This window comes from Drosophila pseudoobscura, chromosome X, assembly GCF_009870125.1.
Source record: "Drosophila pseudoobscura strain MV-25-SWS-2005 chromosome X, UCI_Dpse_MV25, whole genome shotgun sequence".
Classification (NCBI taxonomy): domain Eukaryota; kingdom Metazoa; phylum Arthropoda; class Insecta; order Diptera; family Drosophilidae; genus Drosophila; species Drosophila pseudoobscura.
In genome coordinates, this window is record NC_046683.1 from 47,600,665 (window position 1) to 47,621,080 (window position 20,416).

The 20,416-nt window shown below is 44.0% G+C and overlaps 1 protein-coding gene and 1 long non-coding RNA gene across 4 annotated transcripts; one reads left to right on the forward strand and one right to left on the reverse strand.

Annotated features, from left to right (window-relative positions):
* Window positions 1-1,973: 1,973 nt before the first annotated feature.
* Window positions 1,974-19,470, reverse strand: dsb (debris buster). 3 transcript variants are annotated; one of them, XM_033382383.1, is made up of 8 exons: window positions 19,102-19,470; window positions 11,130-11,424; window positions 5,542-5,633; window positions 5,307-5,464; window positions 4,037-4,178; window positions 3,251-3,964; window positions 3,056-3,181; window positions 1,974-2,988 (listed from the first exon to the last, which is right to left on the reverse strand). In XM_033382383.1, exons 2-8 carry the CDS (start codon window positions 11,413-11,415, stop codon window positions 2,602-2,604), a joined length of 1,905 nt encoding a protein of 634 aa, XP_033238274.1. In that variant the 5' UTR covers window positions 11,416-11,424; window positions 19,102-19,470; the 3' UTR covers window positions 1,974-2,601. The 3 variants fall into 3 exon arrangements, with proteins under 3 accessions (XP_033238274.1, XP_015042921.2, XP_001353568.4); XM_015187435.2 differs by having other exon boundaries at window positions 11,130-11,428; XM_001353532.4 differs by lacking the exons at window positions 11,130-11,424; window positions 19,102-19,470 and adding an exon at window positions 6,062-6,215.
* LOC117184496 (uncharacterized) lies at window positions 11,212-11,574 on the forward strand. Its single transcript, XR_004469885.1, has 2 exons — window positions 11,212-11,347; window positions 11,410-11,574. It is a non-coding gene; the product is annotated as an uncharacterized lncRNA (long non-coding RNA).
* Window positions 19,471-20,416: the final 946 nt, after the last annotated feature.

Consider the following 20,416-nt stretch of genomic DNA (forward strand, 5'->3'; position numbering starts at 1 on the left):
TCTTCTCTCTCTCTCTCTGTGTCTTTTCCGTGGCTGTTGAGCGGGGAGGCAATTGAAATATTTCAAGGCGACCAAATAGAGCAAACAGATTCGTGGCAAGTGCAAGTGGATCTCCGGGCACGTTCTAATATTCTTGTATAATTCATAAGCAATTCCATCAACGGCCTAAGTGGCCAACCAGCTGGCGCCTGAAGCGAATCAGGGAGGCATTCGACAGCCAACGAAAGAAACCAACCCCCAGGCTGTGCTGTGATTTCCCGTGACTTCTGTGGATACTCTATGATGGGTGGGTGTGATTCATTTGTCATGCTGATTGTTACGAGCAAATTTCAACATTTTAGGGACAACCACATTCCCATGATGATCCACATCGGTGCATATATAATAGCTATACCATCTATATGTATCTCAGCTATGTGCTAACAGCTGAATGTTGATGATTCATTGGTGCGCCTGGCAGACAGCTGCAGCCTAAAAGTATGCCAAGCTTTTGATACGGCAAATGCGAAATCGCTATACATTAAGAATACATATTTTCACTATCGTAAGAAGGTATACCACCTCTATACCCTTAGATACCAGGGAGTTGACGCTCTTCTATATCTGAGAGTATCACAAGCTTCAACTTGGTCAGGCTATATTCTTCGATTGTTTTTATTTACTTCAGCCATTTCTTTTGGCTGCCTTTTGCCGCCTGCAACATATGGCCAGAATTTTTTCAATTGTGCTCAGGCATGGCATTTTCCATGGAAATCCTCCATTCCGACACCCTACTCGAAGTGGCAATGAAGATCTCTGGCATTCGGTGCGGATTTTGATGTGCCAATTGTTTTTATTCGATTTTATCGCTCGCCATAAACGAATTTTTAACTTTTGTTGTCCTTGAGGTTTGGCGGCCATTTCATGCGATGATATTGCTCTTGGATGATGGGGATGGTGTGGCTGTGAGGAGCCATGCAGGATGGCATTGGTGGTGTGGCAGTGTGGTGCGGTGTGTGTGTGTGGCATACATTTATGACGCATTTGGTAGCACATGCTGCTGGCGAATATTAGTTTATCACCCGGCTTTTTATGCATTTCCAAGTGCCTGGCGGAAATTAGAGACGGGAAACAAGTTTTTTCATGGTTCATTTTCGTGGATAAACTGTTTCAATTATATATGATAATAGAAGCAGGCTCTTTGCCGCAGCACTGCGTTACAGTTCTGCCAAGGCAGCCCATCCCCAACCCCCTTCGCAGGCAGCCACCCATCCCCCCGGCCACAAACAAACACACAAAAACTGAAGAGAAAACTGAACGAGATGGAGGGGAAATGAATTGCGCCTTAAAGGTTTTCGTTTAAGTGAAATGTCAGCAACAGAAATTGAATCGAAAATTGTAAAATTGGTTTTGTATAAACATTTTTGCCAAATGAAATGAAAACGCTTTTCTTATAGCTGCCACATGCCGCAATTGTGCCGCTTGCCGATTGCCGTTTGCCGTTTGCCTCCTGCCTGCCATGAAATTGTATTCTCTTGATATGCTCTCCTTTTTCCTTTTCCGTTTTACTTGACTTTTGAGGCAACATTGCAGAACATCATATTTCTTCTGACTGTTTTTTATTCCACTTTGGGGCCGAAACAAAAGCACTGCAGCCTGGCCAGAACTGGCCAGAACTAGCCATCCCATCCAGCCATCCAGCCATCGAGCCACCCACACGGCGTCCCCTTCTCTGAGAACTTGTGTTTAATTTATTGCTCATACGACCCGTGTGGCTGTGTGGGAGAGTAGGAAACTGCTGCGCTGTGTGTGGAATTGTGGAAACGTCAAAAGTGCGTCAATCAACAGAAGCTCGAGGGCACTTTCCTCCGTCCCTTTGCCAGTGCACTTTTTACAGAGTTCTTTCCTTTATTTAGTTTGATTTATAAGATTTGGAGAATTGTTTTTGCAATTGCCAAAGTCTGGAGCAGGAGAATCTGTTGTTAACAAGGAGATTTATGTTTAGGCAGCAGATTTATTGGGTCTGAAAAGGAGTAGATTCTTCGAGAAGGTTTCAAGAGTTTGAGAAGAGCCAAAGCCATAAAGAGACTTGTTCTTACTAAAAATTCAACCAGAATCTGTCCAAATCCTATTCCAAGGAATAGTTTCTTTCTTCTTTCTTTCAGTTTACAAATTCATATTATCAATTATAATTTCATACATCCTCAGCCTAAAAATTATTTAACATATACATACATACATAAAATAATTAATATCTATGACTAAAAGGTAGTTACGTCTAACGAAACTAGATATGAGCGCTCGCATTTTTCACATTGTAAACTTTGACTAGTGAATTATTTGTAGCATTTATAAAAAAAAAGAAAAAAAAAAATATGTACTCTGACATCTATCTACAGGATGAACGAATGAGTAGAAATAAAAACTGAGCTGAGTCATGGTTATGCATATCCAGTGGCAAGAACTTGAAGTATATGCCACAATTTTGGCCAGAACGAAACTAGAACTAGGTAAAACTATTCCCAGACACACACACAGGTACACAGCTACACAGGCACACCCACTCAATAAAAAAAATAAACACACACACTCTTAAATCACTATCAAAATCTCTTGCTCTAACTATGACTCCTGACTGACTGTCCCGCTGCTCTCGAGGCTGCCGTCGATGATGGGCTGGGCGTCCTCTCCATCGTTATCCCCCATGCAGGCCGCCATGGGTCCGTGTCGCAGAAGTGAGTAGCTATCGCGATGGTGCACCAGCAGTCTGTGCTGCTGGTGGGCAATGAAGCTACTGCCACGCCGCAGTGATCGGCGTCCCATCTCGAGGATTTCCAGCGTGGGATCGCGGGCAAAGACAAAGTTCTGGTAGGCCCGCACAAAGCTGAAGATCACAGCAGAGGCACCGCCCACTATCATCAGATAAGAGCCAATGGGTACGGCATTGGGGGCTATGACGGTGGCAAGATATATCCAACGCTTGATGGCCGGCGTAAGCTCAGAGATGCCCTAGGCGATTGGGAAAAAGATACAATAAAGAATGATGATATTACGGGAGCGAGTGTTGATCTCTTACCTCTTCCAGCCACATGACCGGAAACACAAAGTCACGGAAGTCACGCACTGGATAGACGTCCTTGGCACGCGTCACCTTCAGATTCAGCTGGATCCGCACCTTGCCCTCCAGGGGTACTCCAAGTTTCTGGGGAAACATTAGAAGAACATCATTACAGGAAGGTGTGGAATGGAATTTCACTGTCTATCCACTTACCGGTTGTATTTTGAAGTACGTTTCATGCTTCTCGCGCTTTGGTTCCAGACCCTCTACAGAGTCAAGAAGGTCCGGATGGGCATCGTAAAAGTGCGGATTGGATATGTAGACAGGTGCACCGTACTGGCACGGACTGATGTTCTGCAGACCCCGCACCGGTTCATACTCGTTCGAATCGAAGCATTTGTTCTCTGGATTGTGGGCGGAGTCACCGTACGAATTGTTTGGCAGTCTAAACAGATCCGCGGCAATGCCATCCTTCTCCAAAGTCTGATCATATTTGAGTGGAATAATGCGGCACAGATCCTTGTCGTAGATGTAGACCATCTCCGACTTGGTGATGTCCCGCGGCGGGAAGAAGGATCCCTCAGATCCGGCCACACTGGTGCAGGGCTCTTCGTTCCAGTGCGGCAGGCGATTCATACCATTCAGGGAATCGATGTAGCCAAACTGATCCATTCCCTCGTAGCCCGTCTTGATGGTGGATACCTCGGTGAGGGTGCCATTGCGGCCCAACAGGAGCCCCATCCGCTCCATGGGCCGCATGTGTTTCGGGTAGAATCGATGGGCGAGACTCACCAGGGCGTCGTCATAGCCAAAGACCAACTGATCTGCTGTCACGTTGATGAAGGGCTTGAAATTGGCTGCCGTGATCACGACGGAAATGGTTTTCGACAGAAGATAGCCCAGTTTCGGACTGAGACTGGTCAGGGTCTGTCCGTTACAGAGAAGGGGGGTATTAACAATGATTACAGGAAGCAGGTGGGTAGAGCTACTTTCACTTACCAGCAATGGGATGTTGGGCGTGACTATGGGCGTGTTCTTATCAATACTCAGTTCAGGAACAAATTGCAGTATCTTCTTATGCTGATATGACACGGTATAGTTATTCTCATGAAACTTTACATTCACCTTCTCCATGTCTTCCCTGTAATAGATAAAAGCAAAACATTATCACCGATCGTCACGTGCTGCGGTCCCCGCTTCGTGGTCCAAAGTCAGGGCCAACAAAAAACCAAGCAATTGAATGTCAAGTTCAGTTTCGTTCATGCCAGAGAAAAAGACGTTGAAACGAGGCGAAACGAACATAAAAAAGGTACAGGTAAAAAAAAGTAACAACGGATGACAGGCAGTTTGAAGCATCTTTTTTGTTAGCTACCGTTTGTCATTGTGGTCCATCAACGGCGCCAGTCCCAGTGCCAGTGCCAGTCCCAGTCCCAGTCCAAGTCCCATCCCCAGTTGTCAAACAGATTAATCTTTAAACTGTGGACAATGCGATGATTGATCACTCGGACTGACTGCCAGGTTATCCTTCATTTAAACGGGTTCGCAACTTATGATTATATATTGCATTACATTTTCATTACGCGATCTAGATGGTGTAATCCCCGTTCAACGGAAACAGCATGCATATCTCAAGTGTAGCCCCAGGCTAGAGAGCCTCGGCTTGATGTGGGCTCATGGTTTAATTGGCCAACTAATTGCATGGTGGTTCATGGCGCATGATCGCCTTGATTGGGTGTTAAAATAGTTAAGATCTATTCAATTGTTTCCCATTCGTTGCGGTTCAAACGGAGTTTAATCTGATTTGGAGAAGGCACTTTTTGTTTAAGTGATTTATCAAACAAAATTGAATCATTTGGGAGAAGTACGATTATTTAGGGCCCTTCTAGATGTTCTTTGAACCCATAATCGAAACAAAGCAATTTGAAGCTTTCTTATAAACGAACTTTGATTTAATCCGTAAGTTGAAAGCCGCAATTATTCTTTCTAGAATCTAAAAATTTATTTTTGTTTTTTGGCTAATTTCCCAACAGTTCGAGTATTGCATTACTTTAAGCCACTTTTAGCTATTCTAATTACAGTCATTAAGGCATCAACTTCCCAACAAACCATGACCGATCGAGCACTTTGCCAAAGCCACCATGAAAATGTATCCAAGTATACCCCCCAAATAAACTATATACATATATGTATGTATATGTAGCTACTTTTAAAGACCAAAAGGCGTAACGAATAATTCAATTGCAAAGATGAATGGTGGTTTGGGGCTTACCTGTAGACAAAAGGACCAACCTCTTGGAGCTTGGGCTTCTCGCCGCTGAGGAAACCATCCGGATTGGTCACATTATAGATGTAGACCTTGGTCAGCCGTATGACGCCGGGTCTTTGCCAATAATGATAGCTCAATGTATCATTCCACAGCCTTAGGTTCTAAAGAATAGAAGCGAGAATGTTACAGAGGTACTATATGTCCTTTGAAAGGTTCTTGCTTGGGAGACGGGACCTACCTTTAGTATGAAATAATCCAGCCAGGGTATGGAGGTTAAAAGTATGCCTAATATTAAGGTTATTATACCAATTATTATCACAGCTAGTCTATCTGAAAGAAGGAAGATTTAAAATTGGATTAGTATATCAAGATTTCATCGAATCGATGCAGGTACCCCATGCCTGGCCCTGCCCTCAAGCTTCGCTTGATTTCAGTTGTAAATGAAATACGTATATGTAATTTTGATGCGAATTTCATGGATCAATTTAACGGATGTCACACGCAATTTACAACGGTCAACAGTCTCTCATGCTCTTGGCCGACTTATCGCCAGGGGACATACAGACATACGAGTGTGTACATATTTCTGACAGCTGCGGAATTTACGATCCTCTCTTATCACTAATTGAAATTGAATCTGTTTTCGGCTCATCTCTCAGAGACAAAATGCAATGGCAATGCATTGCTAATTGGCTCATGCACTTAGCCCCCGACTTGGTTTTGGTTTTGGGTTTGGGTTTGGGGCTTCCTTCCATCACCTTGTTGGCATTTTGTGGCAGTGGGCGTGGCAAGTCGCATATCGAATCCGTTGACGAATCCACTGATGTTAATGATGATGATTATGATGACTGCTATGATGATGGGCGTACAATGCCAACGGGTTCTCCGGCGCGGCGTCGGAGCGCCCCAAAACAGTCAACGAACCGATCGCCAAACCGATCAAGAAAAACTGTTTTCGCCCATAGCCGAAAACCGAAAACCGACAACCGAAAACCCACTATCGGGAGATAAAAAGTGCAAGGTGAAGCATTTTTGGGGAAAAACATAAATTTCAATTTTATATATATTTCATTTTTATGAAATGCAATTTGTTGGTTCTCTTTCCCTGTTTTGTTGCTCGCTGGCTCGCTGGCTGGTTGGCTTGCAGTTCAACGCCGTCAGCGCGTTTCGATAATGTCGAAAAAAATAAGTCATTGAAAGAGGGAGAGAGAGGAGGGGAGCAGGGAGGAGATAGACAGAGCTACATATAGAGACAGACATCTACATTGTGAGTGCCATAAATCAGCTTGAAATTCATTAAACTCACATTGGAAATGGGCGCGATAATTGCTGTCAAAATACCGTCGGATTATATATTACATACATACATATGTATATGTATATGTACGACATGTATTTTTTTCTGTTTTTTTGTTGTTTTTTCTGTGCATGATTTTTTTGCCAGGCAAAGTTCAAGCGGCTTCTTTTTGGTGTTCCACTGACCCTGAGGAGCTCTGACGCTCTGAGGCTCTGTTTGAGAGAAAGTTACGCAAAAAAAAGACCCCAAAAAACCACGATACGAGTAACAACAACGAAAAATTGTCATAAAACGAGGCACATAACATTTACAGCTCCAGTCGCAGTCGCAGTGGCAGTCGGGGCTCAAGGTCAAGGGAAGACCCTGCCTTTGCTCTTCCCGCATCACAACAGAAAAGCTCCATTCATGTCTGAACTCTTTCGCTCTTGCGCTCTCGTTGCGCCAGCGTTAGCTATCGATAATTGTACATGTTACTGCAATCGAACATCGCGATTGCAACGTAATCGGTGCGGCTGGCGGTGGGGCCAGAGTGGGGTGGGAGTGGAAGTGGGGGCAGCTATGGCGATATGGTCACTAAACATTTGGCACACAATTGATACGTCAGCGCCTGCCTCACGGTTGACAATTATGCTGATCTCTGACGAGCTGTACTTGTGGATATACTCGTATATAGTAGTAGCCATAGCTTCTAGTCTGCCTACTCCAAGCAATTTCTTTTGTTGTTGTTTTTGATATTTCTGTTTTGCGATATGTTTTCTTCGGGTTTTCCTTTTGTTGCTTTCGCTTACTTGTACGTACACGGAGTGAAGTTATCAGTTACAACGGCGGCAGGGGTGTGGTATAAGGGGAGGAGGTATAACCACAGATAACAGTAATCGCAGGTAATCGATATTAAATCGATGTGCAACAATGGATGTTATGAGATGTTTCACACTTAAATATAGGAGAAAACGAATAAAAACTGCATTAAATTTGTATATAATTCGTATTCCCATGATATAGTCCATTTAACAACGGGGGCCCCTTTTCAGCACGCCGCTGCCGCCATCAGCACCCATATCTGGTGTCATATGCTCGTTTCTTTAAAATTACAGCTTAGCACGCGATATTCATATTTCCGAGCTTCTAGACCACGCACAAAACGAGTTAAAGCCCCCAACAACAATCACAACAGAAAGAACAGAAAAAAGTTAAGTGCAATGGAATCGAGTAGACTTTGAAGCCGTTTAGATGGGATTTTAAGCTCCGTCTAGAGTGAATTACTTCGAGCTATGAGTACTATAAGTGTTTGCTGGGGAGGCCTCTGGAGATTAGCTTCTATTTCCAACACTGTGTCTGGCTGCAAAACAAAAACAAAGCGGAACATAAGAATAAACGTACATTTGCCAATCGCCTGCAAAAATTAACGCTCACAATTACAGGCTATGGAGCTGGGGCTGGGGCTGCAGCTGCAACAGAAACAGAAACCGCCACAAAGCAACCATTTCAATAGAGTTTTTCTACTGCCAGGCGGAACTGTTGTATCTCCGGACAATGGATCCGACAATAGACCCCAGCTAAACAGTTGCAACGCCTCGCGATTCAACAATCCAGTCAGTGGAGATTTCGTTTCAGAACGTGCCGCCTTTGGGGGTAGGCAGCGTAGGCAATAATGCGAATACCAGATCTGATCTGGCTGCCCCTCATCTTTGTTTTATATGGCTTTATAGCCATGTAATCACTTTTGTTTAAGCAAATAATTGGCGTTCCTTACGGTCCGAATTCACTTCCTTGTACGCGCTACAATTTGCATCACGTGTGCTCACATCTCTCTCCTCGATCTGGATAGTGGATTGGGTGGATCGACTGGATGCGATCCCCGAACCAATTAGCTGAAAAACGTAGAGCGGAAACAAAGGGCAATGGGCATGTACCACAAAAGATAAAGCCAAACCGGTTGACCCACCCGGGACGTGCCTTCGCGGCTATTTTGCATTTAAGTTATCGCGTTTCGGCCCTTAATTAAAGCATTTACAACTGATTTTTGCTCTGGATAAGGACCCCAAGAAAAAGGGGCTCCATAAAGAAAAGGAGAAGCGCCAGCCGAAGGTTAACTCGGACGTTGTATAGGAAAGTTTTTGCCTGGAGATGAAAGCAAAGTAGAGGAAATCTTGGGGAGAAACCCATCATGGAAAGCGAACAATGGGAATGTTTTCAGGGGCCGGAGTCGGTGGAATTTTAGATTGAGATTGCGAGACTTTTAAAGCAGGAAGTTCTGTAATGGAATGGAATTGGAATGTGGAATAAAGTTAAGCTTGTTCCTACAATCGCTATATGCCCCACGATTGTGGTGTCTTCACATCAGACTCAATCTTCCAAATCTTAGAGTCAACAATCTCTGAAAAGCTGCATTTCGTTGACTTCTTGTTTGTTCACTTTTGCTTCTGTGTGTCAACATCTTACGAATTCCGTCACAGAGTAGCCAAAAGCTGAAGCACGATCTAAGCAAGGCCTTAATGCCAGCATCTGGTTATATAATCGCAAAGCTCACACACAGACACACAAAAAGCGAACTGCTATTGCTAAAGATCCCAAAGTGGCGGAGGGGCAATGCAGTTGGGAACTTCTTCTTCTTGAGGCGGCACTTGAACAGCATCGGCATCGACATCGGCCACTGGCGCGTCTGTTTTTGTTTGAGCCGGGCTAACACTTGGGTCTATGGCCCCCCCCCTATGGAAGACATAGAATTGGCCAGAAGCAAAGGCCTGAATGGCTGCATGTGTTAATTTATGCTCAATCTCTCGATGTGGGGTCCACTGTTCGTATACTCGATTCCGCAGCCAGCCATGTCCATGTCCACTCGACAACCTCTCTACTCACTGTCGCTATCGCTGGCCTCTTGAATGCGAGTACGAGTACGAGTACGAGTACTCATATGTATGCACCCAGACACTCACTTTCCACTCATTCACCGTTTTGCAGCTTCAGTTTTCAGTTTTCGGCTTGGCATTTTCCTCCTCTCTTGCTCTCACTATATCTTGGACTTTTGAGGTCTTGCCTATTGATTTGGCAACATTTTCATATTTGCTGTGTGTATTGGTATCTGTGTTAGTACGAGTATTTGGAAGTTGATACTACTACTAGTAGTTGTTAGTGCTAATGCTGCTGCTGCTACTGCTACTGCTGCATTGGTCAGGCATTGGCCATAGATTTTTCAATTGCCTGTTTTTATTTTGCCTTTGCCTCACTTCTGTTTTTAATGCTGTTTGCGGCCGTTGGCAATGTTCAGGCATTGCATTAGAATTGCCCAAGCATAGTGGTGAGAAAGCCATTTGTAACAGCTCAGAAGAGAGGGAGGATTAAGGTGGAAGAACAGGTCAAAATTCCCTAATGACTCAGCGACGCTAATTGTCTTAGAAGTTGTCGTCCCGCGCGTCTGAATCATCATAATTGGCCTTAATTAAAAAGTTTTTGTTTGAGACAAAGTGAAACAATCCTTATCCGTATCTCATCACGTATCACAGAAGTACTTAAGCCCAATAATTGCCATCTCAGCGGAGAGGACCATGGGCATGTCGTCATCTGGGCAAGGCGACAGCGGAGTGCCAAAGCCAATAGCAAGGCATTGGCACACAGCAAACATGGCTATAAAGCCAGTTGTGGACTGGCCGACAGTCAAGTGCAAAACGCTTAAAATATAATTCTATATAAGCGACAGAACGCAATCGAAATCGAATGAAAACCAAAGTGAAACCGAAATCGAAACCCAAAACCTGAAAAATAAGAGAAAAGCAGCCTGGCAGCGATGTCTAAGCCAAGTTCAGAGAGCCAAGAGTATATCTCCGAGTCTCCGAGACTCGGAGACTCTGTTTTTCTCTCTTGACAAATGTTCTTGGCCATGGTTACTTGGTTCGCTGGCTGTTTGCACACTTGGCTGCCTTCGGATCTCGTCTAAGTGTGGCCTGTGCGGCGTATACGCAATGTCGGCCATTGCAAAGAACGCAACCGTCGAAACAGCCGTGTGCCTCTCGCTGTCTCTGTATTGGTGCGTATCTGTGTGTTTCCTTGATTTACATCTGTTGGTTAGTTAGCTGCTTACTTAGTTGTGTTTTGTATTTTGTTTTCGACTTTTCGTGTTCAAGTCTGCCTCCCCTCAGGTTGATTGCCTTTATATTTTGCTGGTTTTTCTTTTAGCCAAAGACTTGTTTTCCATTTTTCGGCTGCAGTTCTTGGATGACCAGTTTCGTGCCTACACATTGCGGTATTTTTTAAGCTATCTGTCTATTTATCTTTTATAATGCTGGCCGACTACTGCAACAGGTTGGGGGGCTTTTGTTTTTGGCCAAATGAACAAGCCACTCACCAATTTGGCAGTTGATATTGACTTTTAGTCACTTAATTAAGCTTTTAATACGATTTTTCCTTAATTGAATTTTCTAGTTGACAGTAGGAGACTTTTCATAAGTTTTCAATAAAGTGATGTTCCTTAAAAGGAAATTTATGAAAAATATTTGGATAATATGGATAATTCTTCTGTCGAAAATACTTACTATTACTAATCTTAACTCCATGAGATATCAGCATGGAGAGCGGCGTTCCTCTGTGTGTTACATGAGGGCGTGACCGCCTCCCCGTGACGGTGGATCCCTGGGATGGCTGTGACTGTTGTTGTTGTTGATGTGGCTGTTGCAACTGTTGTTGTTGCTGTTGTTGTTGCTGCTGTTGTTGCTGTTGTTGTTGCTGCTGTTGTCGACGACCACGCCCACAGGTGGCCCAGTCAAGTATATGATCTCTAGCAGTGCGTCCATATCTCAGATAATGTTTTTCCAGGCCCATAATTCAAGTCTATCTGGAGAGAGAAGTAATAAAAACAGAATGATATAAAACTGGTTGGCTAAGGGGGATTACGAGAGTTCAATGCAGTCGTAGATGATGGAGGGGAACTACAACATATCGTAGTACTTATGAGGCGTAATTATAAGTTAATTGGTCTAACCGTGTCGTTCAAGTGCTTCCTGGGGTCAGTGTCTAAGCCACTGTGGGTAGCTTTTAGAGTGCGAAGAGGTTCTAGAAAGCGGAGGTCATAGAACCATCAGCCCAGCCTTGGCATACTCTCCCTAAGATAATTCGGCTATGATTGGCCAGCAGAAGCAGCTCCGTACTGTACTCTACGTACAGTAACCGCAACAGTTCGTGCCATTAATTAATTTACAACAATAAAAATACATATTTTTATTAGCCCAGCGCCTGATTAATGCGCCATCGGATAGAGGTAAATACGTTTGTCACTGGCTACGTGAGGCACGGGGAAATCTGTTGAATAGCAGCTCGTTTTTATATGCTAATTGAAAATGCAGCTACATAAAGGAAATAAAGTGAGTAGGCGATTGTATGGCGGGAAAACGTGAAGATCGCCAACAGGTCTCTGATCTCTGACAATCCAAAGCGGAATCACAACACGTGAATGGGTGGCAGACAGATGTATAGATGTAGATATGTATGCATTTTATAGAGCAAAAGGTAGTCATGTTCAAGGTTATCGGTTATCTGGGAGAGAAATTTTTTCATCGGGGAATCACCTTAGACCGGATAAAAAACAAGTGACTTAAGCGGCGAACTTTGCCAGGCTTGGACTTATGCTTGGACTGGACTTTCATTTGCTTTCGGCTTTATTTCTCTCTCAGACAGAAAGATTTCCATTTAAAAACCCATCTCATCTGAGGGCAAATTATATTTAAATGACTTCTGACATAACCGAAATGTTAGCCAAAACATTTTTGTACGCTGCTGTCACATTTGAGCGATTTCTGAATTATGTAAAACATAGGGGAAAAAGACAGCAAGCAAAAAACAAGAAAAAACACAAAATATTTAAACGAAATTAATGACATTTACATTTGTTGTTGTCTTTGTTTTAGTTGATTTTTTTTTATTTTGGTTTTGCCTCGGATATATATTTTTTAATTGCAGGCTGCCTTTAAAGCTGCAGACTCACTTGAGACTCTGCCTTAATTTGTGGCATTTTGGCAGGGCAAATATTTTGCTCTTGTCGTGCCGTTTTCGCTTAATGAGCATAAAATAATTAAGGCCGCATTTAATTTGCCAACATTTGTGCTGCGGCTGCTGCTGCTGAAAAAAAGGAAACAGGAGCAGGAGTAGCATCAAGGAAGCAATCGTCAAGGGTATTGGAAAGAGAAAGGACTGGGAAACAGGAATGACTCCGCCAGGGTTCTCGTTCTCGTTCTAGCTAACGACTTCATTCGAATCGGAAGTTCCTGGCATTTATTTAGTTATCATCTGGGGGCCACACCCCCACCAATTAGCCCCTCAGACACACACACACACACACAGACACACACTTTTCCCACAATTTACGCCTCATCAGCGGCCAACGACCAGCGCCAATCCATTAAGAAGTTGCCGTAGAAAAAAACCAAGGGGGGGGGAAAAAACGGCAGAGAGAAAAAATAAAAGTGAAACACGTTTTTACAATTTTTGTGCTTATTGGCCACGGCTTGGTCACTTGGACAGCGGCGGCGGCGGCGGCAGTGGTGGCGTGGCCTGGTCGATGGCTTCTTTGGCACATTATGTAATACAAATGAGAGACCAACTGCGGCTCCGGCTGTGACTGTGGCTGTGGCACTGGCACTGGCATAGGCACAGGCTCCGGCTCCGGTTTTATCTGTGGCTAGGACTGGGGCCCGGTATAGTTAGAAATCATTAAAAAATAGCACATGCATTTGCGTAAAGAAATTTCAAAATGCCGAATGCGAAATTTGATTGACCTAAATACGGTTTTATAACCACACACATCCAGAGCGGCGGTCTATATGGCAACTGGATATGTGTTGCAATTGCCACATGCCACACGCTCCTCCGCTCTGTACTGTCCGAGGCTTTCTAACAGCTGACGACGATATCCAACCTGATTCCAGCTCTGGTCTCAGTCTCACTTTCGATTGCAGTTGCAGCAGAGACAGAGACAGAGGCACAGCCAGAGCCAGAGCCAGAGCCAGAAGTAGGTTGCCTGGCCAGCAGGCCACTAAGCCACTGAGCCACTGAGCCACTAAGCCACTGATTTCAGCCACTTTGTCTGGCTGTGGCGTTCGTTGGCATTTGCCGGAGTCGCCTCTCCCGCTTGCACCTGCGTCTGTTCCAGGTTCCAGTATGAGTCAAGAGCTGCGCCTTTCATGGTGCCTTGGAAAGGGTATTGCCATGAAGTCTTTTTCGAGGATATCAATTTGGGAAAAACCCAGATTAACTTTAAAGTCTTACGATGAACTTTCGATACACAAATGGTACAAAAAGCTAATGATAGATTGGCGTTAATCTTGTAGTGTTTTTGTGTGAGATTCATAGCGTGACCGTAAAATTCAGAGATGACAAACAACTTTTATATTGCTCTTTAATTGAATGATTGGATCTGTTGGTTCACTTGTTATTGATGGTTATTATATTGAATGGGCTGTAGCATTATGGGAATTATAATATCAGAATACTCAGTTCATTTTCGAAGATAAATTCCTCCTAGAGTATGGATTCTGCCTAGATATCAGCATTGTTCTTTCTTTGGACGGATGGATGGATCAGCTGCTGCTCATCTTCAGACACATAGTCTTAATGTCTATCTACTCTCAAGTGTATTCCAAGTTCGCTTAGTTCCTTGACTCATTCGCCTGAGGCTGTTGCCTCTTGCCAAACAGTAGCAGCCCGCTGCAGCCGTCATATATCTCTCTCCATACGTCTTTCCTTGTGCCATTCCGTATGTCTGCCAGACTTCCAGTGTCTGCACTTGTTTGTTTTGGCTGCTTGTGGCTGTTGCTGCGGCTTTTACTGCCGCTTTTTATAATTTCACACAACTTCAGATTCAGCTTCAGGTCGCATTTTGTGTTGGTGGCTGGTTGGCTGGCTGGACGTTTAAGTGGTTTTTTTGTTCAGTAGTGCGAAGGTCACGCGCCACTTTTCTCTTTCTCACATGTATAATGCAACAGGCTCTTCAGCTGCATGTGCATCCACGTCCACATCCACATCCACATCCCCAACTCCTACTTCATCTTCAACTGTTCCCCCAAGATCCAGTTTTGAGTGTGTGCGACTTTGCTTTCGGCTCGTTTTATGCATTTTTAATAAATTTCTGCTTAATTTTCGGCAGGCAACGCTTTATAATTTTTGTATGATTATTTTTTGGGGTTTAAATATATTGCATATACATATATAAAATATCAATTTTTTAGCATCATCAGCTGCAACGCTTCCTTTTTCCCTTTTTTCTGTGTGGACTTGGGTCTGATTACATGGTGCGGGATGGCTTGCAGCGTGTGGAAAGGGACGTGGCACTTGAATGGCTTCATAAGCCATGGCCAAGTTGCTGGCGAAAAGAGTTGCGCCCACAGAGGGCATGTGCACGGACATGGGCCTGGCATTTCATAATTGGCATCGTTGGGAACGCGTTGATTGGCAAATTGTATGCAATTATTGAAACCATTTTTTGTGGGGGAGGGGGCACACGGCGGGATGTTCGGGAAATATTCGATTTCATATTCGGAAAGTTCGTTCATCTTTCGGCATGTTGACATTGAGATAAACCAACTTTACGGAAGTTTCCAATCGAACCAGAAGCAATCCCTCTCATTTAACTCTAATTGCCACTTACACACACGGTGCAGGGCATTCATTCGGTTGCGCCTCCCTCCTGACTGGAAGTTTTCCGCTCTTGCCACGCTTGGTAGCGCCACACGTTCCGTTCCTCCAGAGGCTCTTTGCTCTTCTTATGCCATCGTTTTGTTCAGCTCAATTAAGGCCCAGGCTTAGCTCCAGCCCCACACCAGACGCATCGAAAGCAATGGAGATAGATAGAAATAGATACAGATACTTATGCATATAGGTGACTCCCCCCCTCTCCCGCTCCCTCTCCCTCCTCCTCTTCCAGCCAGGCCAAGCGCAACAAATCGTTCTCTAAATGCTACAACAACTACGGGCACGGCGATGCGATGTAAACAATTTAAATGGCATTAAGTAATTCAACATTAACATTCAGCTAACATTCATGTTATAATTATTGTTGTTTTAGAAATTGAAAACAAAAAGTGATGCAATTTGCCAGCGAAGTGTGCAGAAAAGGCGCAAAGAAGAGCACAGCCTTAAAACAAAAGACTGAGGCAACGAACTTGACATTTCTATGGGGTTCAGAATGCTTTTCAGGGTGATGGTTGATGGTGGCTAAAAGAAAAGGTTTGGTTACTTGAGGGTAGATGTCAGGGACAGGGACTTGGTACAGATACTTTTCATGAATGAATTAGTCAGATGAAACTATTAGAATCTCTCTCTACCAAATACTTTTGAGTGAAGTTGTCTTAGCTCTATCAAATTCTATGCTCTTCTTGACTGCTTTGGAGCTCTGGTTCCCTCACTCCCCTCATACTTCACTTGATTAATGCGCCCCGAGCATTTGACACGCGCTCAAGTGGAGTGGAGTTTAAGTCAACAACAAATTGAACAACAATGTTGTTAACGTCATAGAGCCTCGTCTCAGTCTCAGTCGCAGTCGCAGTCTCACTTCCAGACACAGTCCCAGCCCCAGCCCCTGCTTGAGCCGTATCCAATCGCTGAAGCGTGGCCAGCCGCTCCATCAACTATAAAATTATTGGCAAACATTTTCCAATAGTCAGAGGTAGCAGCCACAGCAGCAGCAGCAGCAGCTGCGTCGAATGTTGTAATTTATATACTCTCACTCTCTCTCTCTCTCTCTCTCTCTGTCTCTCTCTTTTTGTCAGTCTTTATATGCATTTATATATATATTTTTGGGGCATAGTTTATGAACCATTTTCGCATTCGCGAAATGCTCCAATTACGCCCGAGAATTTCCCACTCTCCCAGCCATGAGCTGAAAGACATTAAACCCTTTTTCGGGCAAGCACTTCACATCGTGCCATGAATCAATTTGGCTCGTTTTACGGGTATTCGCCAGTTGAGAAGGGTCTGATCTGGTTGTCAGAGAAATGAGGCTGGCAAGGTCGTATTCGTACGACTACAAGTATCTGTATCTGTTGTGGAGTGTGTGTGCGAGCTGGGGCCGGCAACATCAATCCTGACCTAAGTCACTGGAGACTTCGATTGAAGTGACTTGGAGTTGGTTTCGGTTGTCTACCCTCCGGCTGCTGGGGATCGGCGATTGATGGATCTTTTTCTCTCTCCGTCTCGCGTTCATAAACGCCGGCAAACGGCAATTTGCCAATTTTACGGCCTTATCAGTGTGGTTCCAATCGATTTGTTATTAAAGAGCATGCCTCGCTCATTATGTAAACGTATCTGCAAGACACCTTCATGGGTTTACGGATTGTGTGTTTGGGGTATTAGCAAGTGTGCCCTGCCTCGGGGCCCTTGGCTGTCCCCTATCCCCTAACCACTATCCCACATTCACTGTCCACCGTTCAAACCAACTGATTCACAAAAAAGCTTGTGTCAATATTTCAATTTAACGGTTAAGAAAACACCAAAAGTAACGCAATAAAAACTACACCAAAAACTACATACAACAAAGCGATCACTCTGTTGCCTTTTGTGTGACGTCTATTGCTCTTAAAGAGGTTTTTTTCGCTCTTGGCTACGAGGCTCTTGCGGTTAATTAAGACAACTTCTGTGTCCATGCCCAGGCCCAGGCCCAGGCCCGGACCCAGGCCTAGCCAATTGGTGGGCGGATGGATAGCAGATAGCTATAGCTCTGGATGGCGGGATGGCTGAGTGATGGGATGGCTGGCTGTCTGGGGCTAAGTGACTAAAGGTGTAGACAGCGTTGGAAATTTCGCTAAAAATGTTGTCTGCGGTTCGCTTGAAAGTGAAACTGATTGGGGTTAAACGAGAAGGTGGCGTGATTGCAGGGGCACGATGGGAAAGGGCTACGAAGTTTAGAGATAGTGCCAACTGTATGTTGTAAGGCCACCATCTTATGGCAGATAAATTAGCAGAATAATCGGGAAATAGGCTAAGAAGATCGTAGATTGGTAAAGATCGTCTCTTTGATATTCTCGAAGGAGGACAACTGGCTTGGGGCAAGCTCTTCTTTATTCAACTCTTAACCAAAACCGATACTTCTTCGGAATCATTTAAGCATTTCATCATTTACAAAAAATAAGTATTTTCCATACAAAATATACAACAAAACTGTTGATTAAACACTTCTTAAGCCGGAAATTTCACACCATATCATTTCAGCAAAGTGGTTTTCCTCTCTTCAGAGTATTTCTCTGTTTGTCTTCTGGGGTCATAAGCTATTTCGCAAGATTCAGTTAAAAGCCCTAGTCTTAGACACTGGACAAATTAGTCAATAATCAATTGCGATATTTAACAGATACACATGAAAGATCCACATTCGTGGAGCTCTAATTGAGCACCACCGAATGCAAATAGCCGACTGAAGGGAAATCCACTCGGTCACTTTTGTTTCTCTTTTTCTTTTCCTTTCCCTTTCTGTTTCTGTTTTAGTTTTAGTTTTAGTTTCTGTTTGAATTTCACCTTAACATTGACCTGAACTCTGCCACCAAGTGGGTCAAACCTGATCAGAGCGAGGGAAATGGCAACGTTTTGAGGTCTTTGGTACGTGTCTGCGGTTGCATATTTGCGAAATGCCACCGAAAAAAATTCAGAAAAAATAACACTGATCCACAGACTCCGAACATGGATTTGGCCAAGAGACAAAACTGAGGAATTACCACTCATAACCACATTGCCGCTATTTTGCATAGCTTGCAAAATGATTCAACTTAATTGCAGACTGCAAAAATTAGCCAAAAACCCGAAAACTGTTTTCAAACAAAAGCAAATCAAACCCAGTTAAGATTTTGCCCCGGCTGTGTGGCCACACTTTGGCGAAGGGTTTCTCAAGCCAATCCTTGGCTTAGGGTTTTTCAAACTACGCTTTGCATTTCTGGCTGCAGACACTTGCAAGATTAATTCTAAATGAGATGCCTGGGGTTGCACCGGGCTGATAATGCCTGCTGTTCATTGTTCGGAAATCATAATCAGCTTAATTGATTTGCTCTTGTCGGTGCATTTAATTGGGAATTTTTTGACAGCTCCGTTAATGTTCGCAATCCAATTAAAAAATGCACATTGAACGGCACTTGGGCGAGAGGTGCGGCATGGTTTGTTTGAGTTTGGGTTTATATAAGGGCACACCACCGTTGATTAAATTGATTAGCAAATATTTGATTCAAAAACAAAAACAATTGTATAATTGTTGATAGATTTGAGCAGCATTTTGAATTGCAAATTGAATGTAAATTGAAATTATATTCACAAACAAAGACGCTCAATGTTTTAATAGCTTCATATATGTGTATACATCACGTAAGTAGATTTTTAAACCAAAAAAACTATTGAACTGTTATTTTCTATTTTAAATTTGCACACTCCCAGATTCAATATTAATTATTTACTAATTCACTGAACATTACACATACGCCCCCTTTGGCAGGGAACATGGAAAACAATTACTCATGCTCCCCTCATACGTCTGACACTTACATTTGAGAATTCTTGGAAACTGCACAGCTAATCCAATGTTGGGAAAGGTTGAGGAAGTCTATCTGGCGATTGGGGTTGGCTTTTTTTATGGTTTTTGGGGGCTTTCTACTAATCAAATCAGCCGCATATTCACTCACTTAACGAATTGATTTAGAGCCAATTGTAATTCGTGTTCCGTTTAAGTTTAGTCACTCATATTATCCTGAAGCACAGAGACTTTTGGGATTCTTTTAGTGCCTCTGAGGGGAGATGCATGGACTGAGTGGTATATGACGATCGCGCACGCTCCCGAGCATGTGTCGTTTTAGAGTTGACGCGTCGGAATGAAAAACTCGCATGAATGGACCGTCGTCTGGGCAAGACGTTTTTGTTCAAAACCCCAAGACTTATAGCGACGTCGTATAGCAGCAGCAGCAGCAGCAGCGGCAGCAGCAGCGGCAGCAGCAAGTCGGCAGCGATCGGACGCCGACTAAGTACGAGCCAGCGCTTAAGCCGAGCTCTGTTTGTATATGTGTATCTGTGCCTGTGTATCTATATCTGTGAATATCGGCGTGCCTGCTGCAATCCTCGCCGCTATTTTAGATTCAACTTAAGCCCACAAAAGTTTGGCAATTGCCTGAGAGAGAGAGACGCATGCGCAACTGCCGCCACAGACGGCACGCCGGCGGCGCTGTTCTCGCACCCTCCGAGGTGGGTTTTCGGCAGTGTTGAGTTTTCCTTTCGACGGTTGTACGATTAATTAGCCCGAAGACTGGAACTTCGAATCGGGGGACTTTTTTGGAGTTTCTGCTGAGTCAGCAGTACTATACGACTTTCGTTGTGGTTGCTTCTTTTATGTCTGTCTGTCGGGTGGGTTCTGGTAAAGTAAACTTGTCGGCATTTTATAGCTTCCTTAGTATTTCCGACTTTTGGGGTTTTTCTGAACGATATGCGGGGCGACGGAGTGGAAAAAGATTCCTCTTACCCAGGATGTGCATGCGGCAAGGTCCAAGGCTGACGCATGATGCAAGGCTTGTTCATTCTGCTACCAAATGGTGGAAATGGATTATCAATTGCCCTGAAATTAACCCCAAATCATAAGGCTTGAAGGGCAAGACTTGTGAAAACTTCCACGCCACTAAAACCAAAAAAGGCCCCTCTCCCTCTCTAAACGGCCATCAACAGTGGAAGTGGAAAACTTTGTAGGCAGCGCAATTGTTTTTATGGTCACTAGTTAACCGTCCAGATCAGGGGCCTGACTGGGTTTGCTTGGCTACCAGATCATTCCAGCAATATATAGGCGATTGGTGCAACTACGCACTGCCTCCGATAATAA

Bases quoted from the DNA above. Each gene is read 5' to 3' on its own strand.
- dsb (XM_033382383.1), bottom strand. From the start codon at position 11,415: ATGGGCCTGGAAAAACATTATCTGAGATATGGACGCACTGCTAGAGAT. The intron at 4,179-5,306 runs GTAAGCCCCAAA...TATCTATTACAG, and splicing joins GTTGGTCCTTTTGTCTACAG to GGAAGACATGGAGAAGGTGA. The intron at 3,965-4,036 runs GTAAGTGAAAGT...TGTAACGGACAG, and splicing joins CGCCCAACATCCCATTGCTG to ACCCTGACCAGTCTCAGTCC.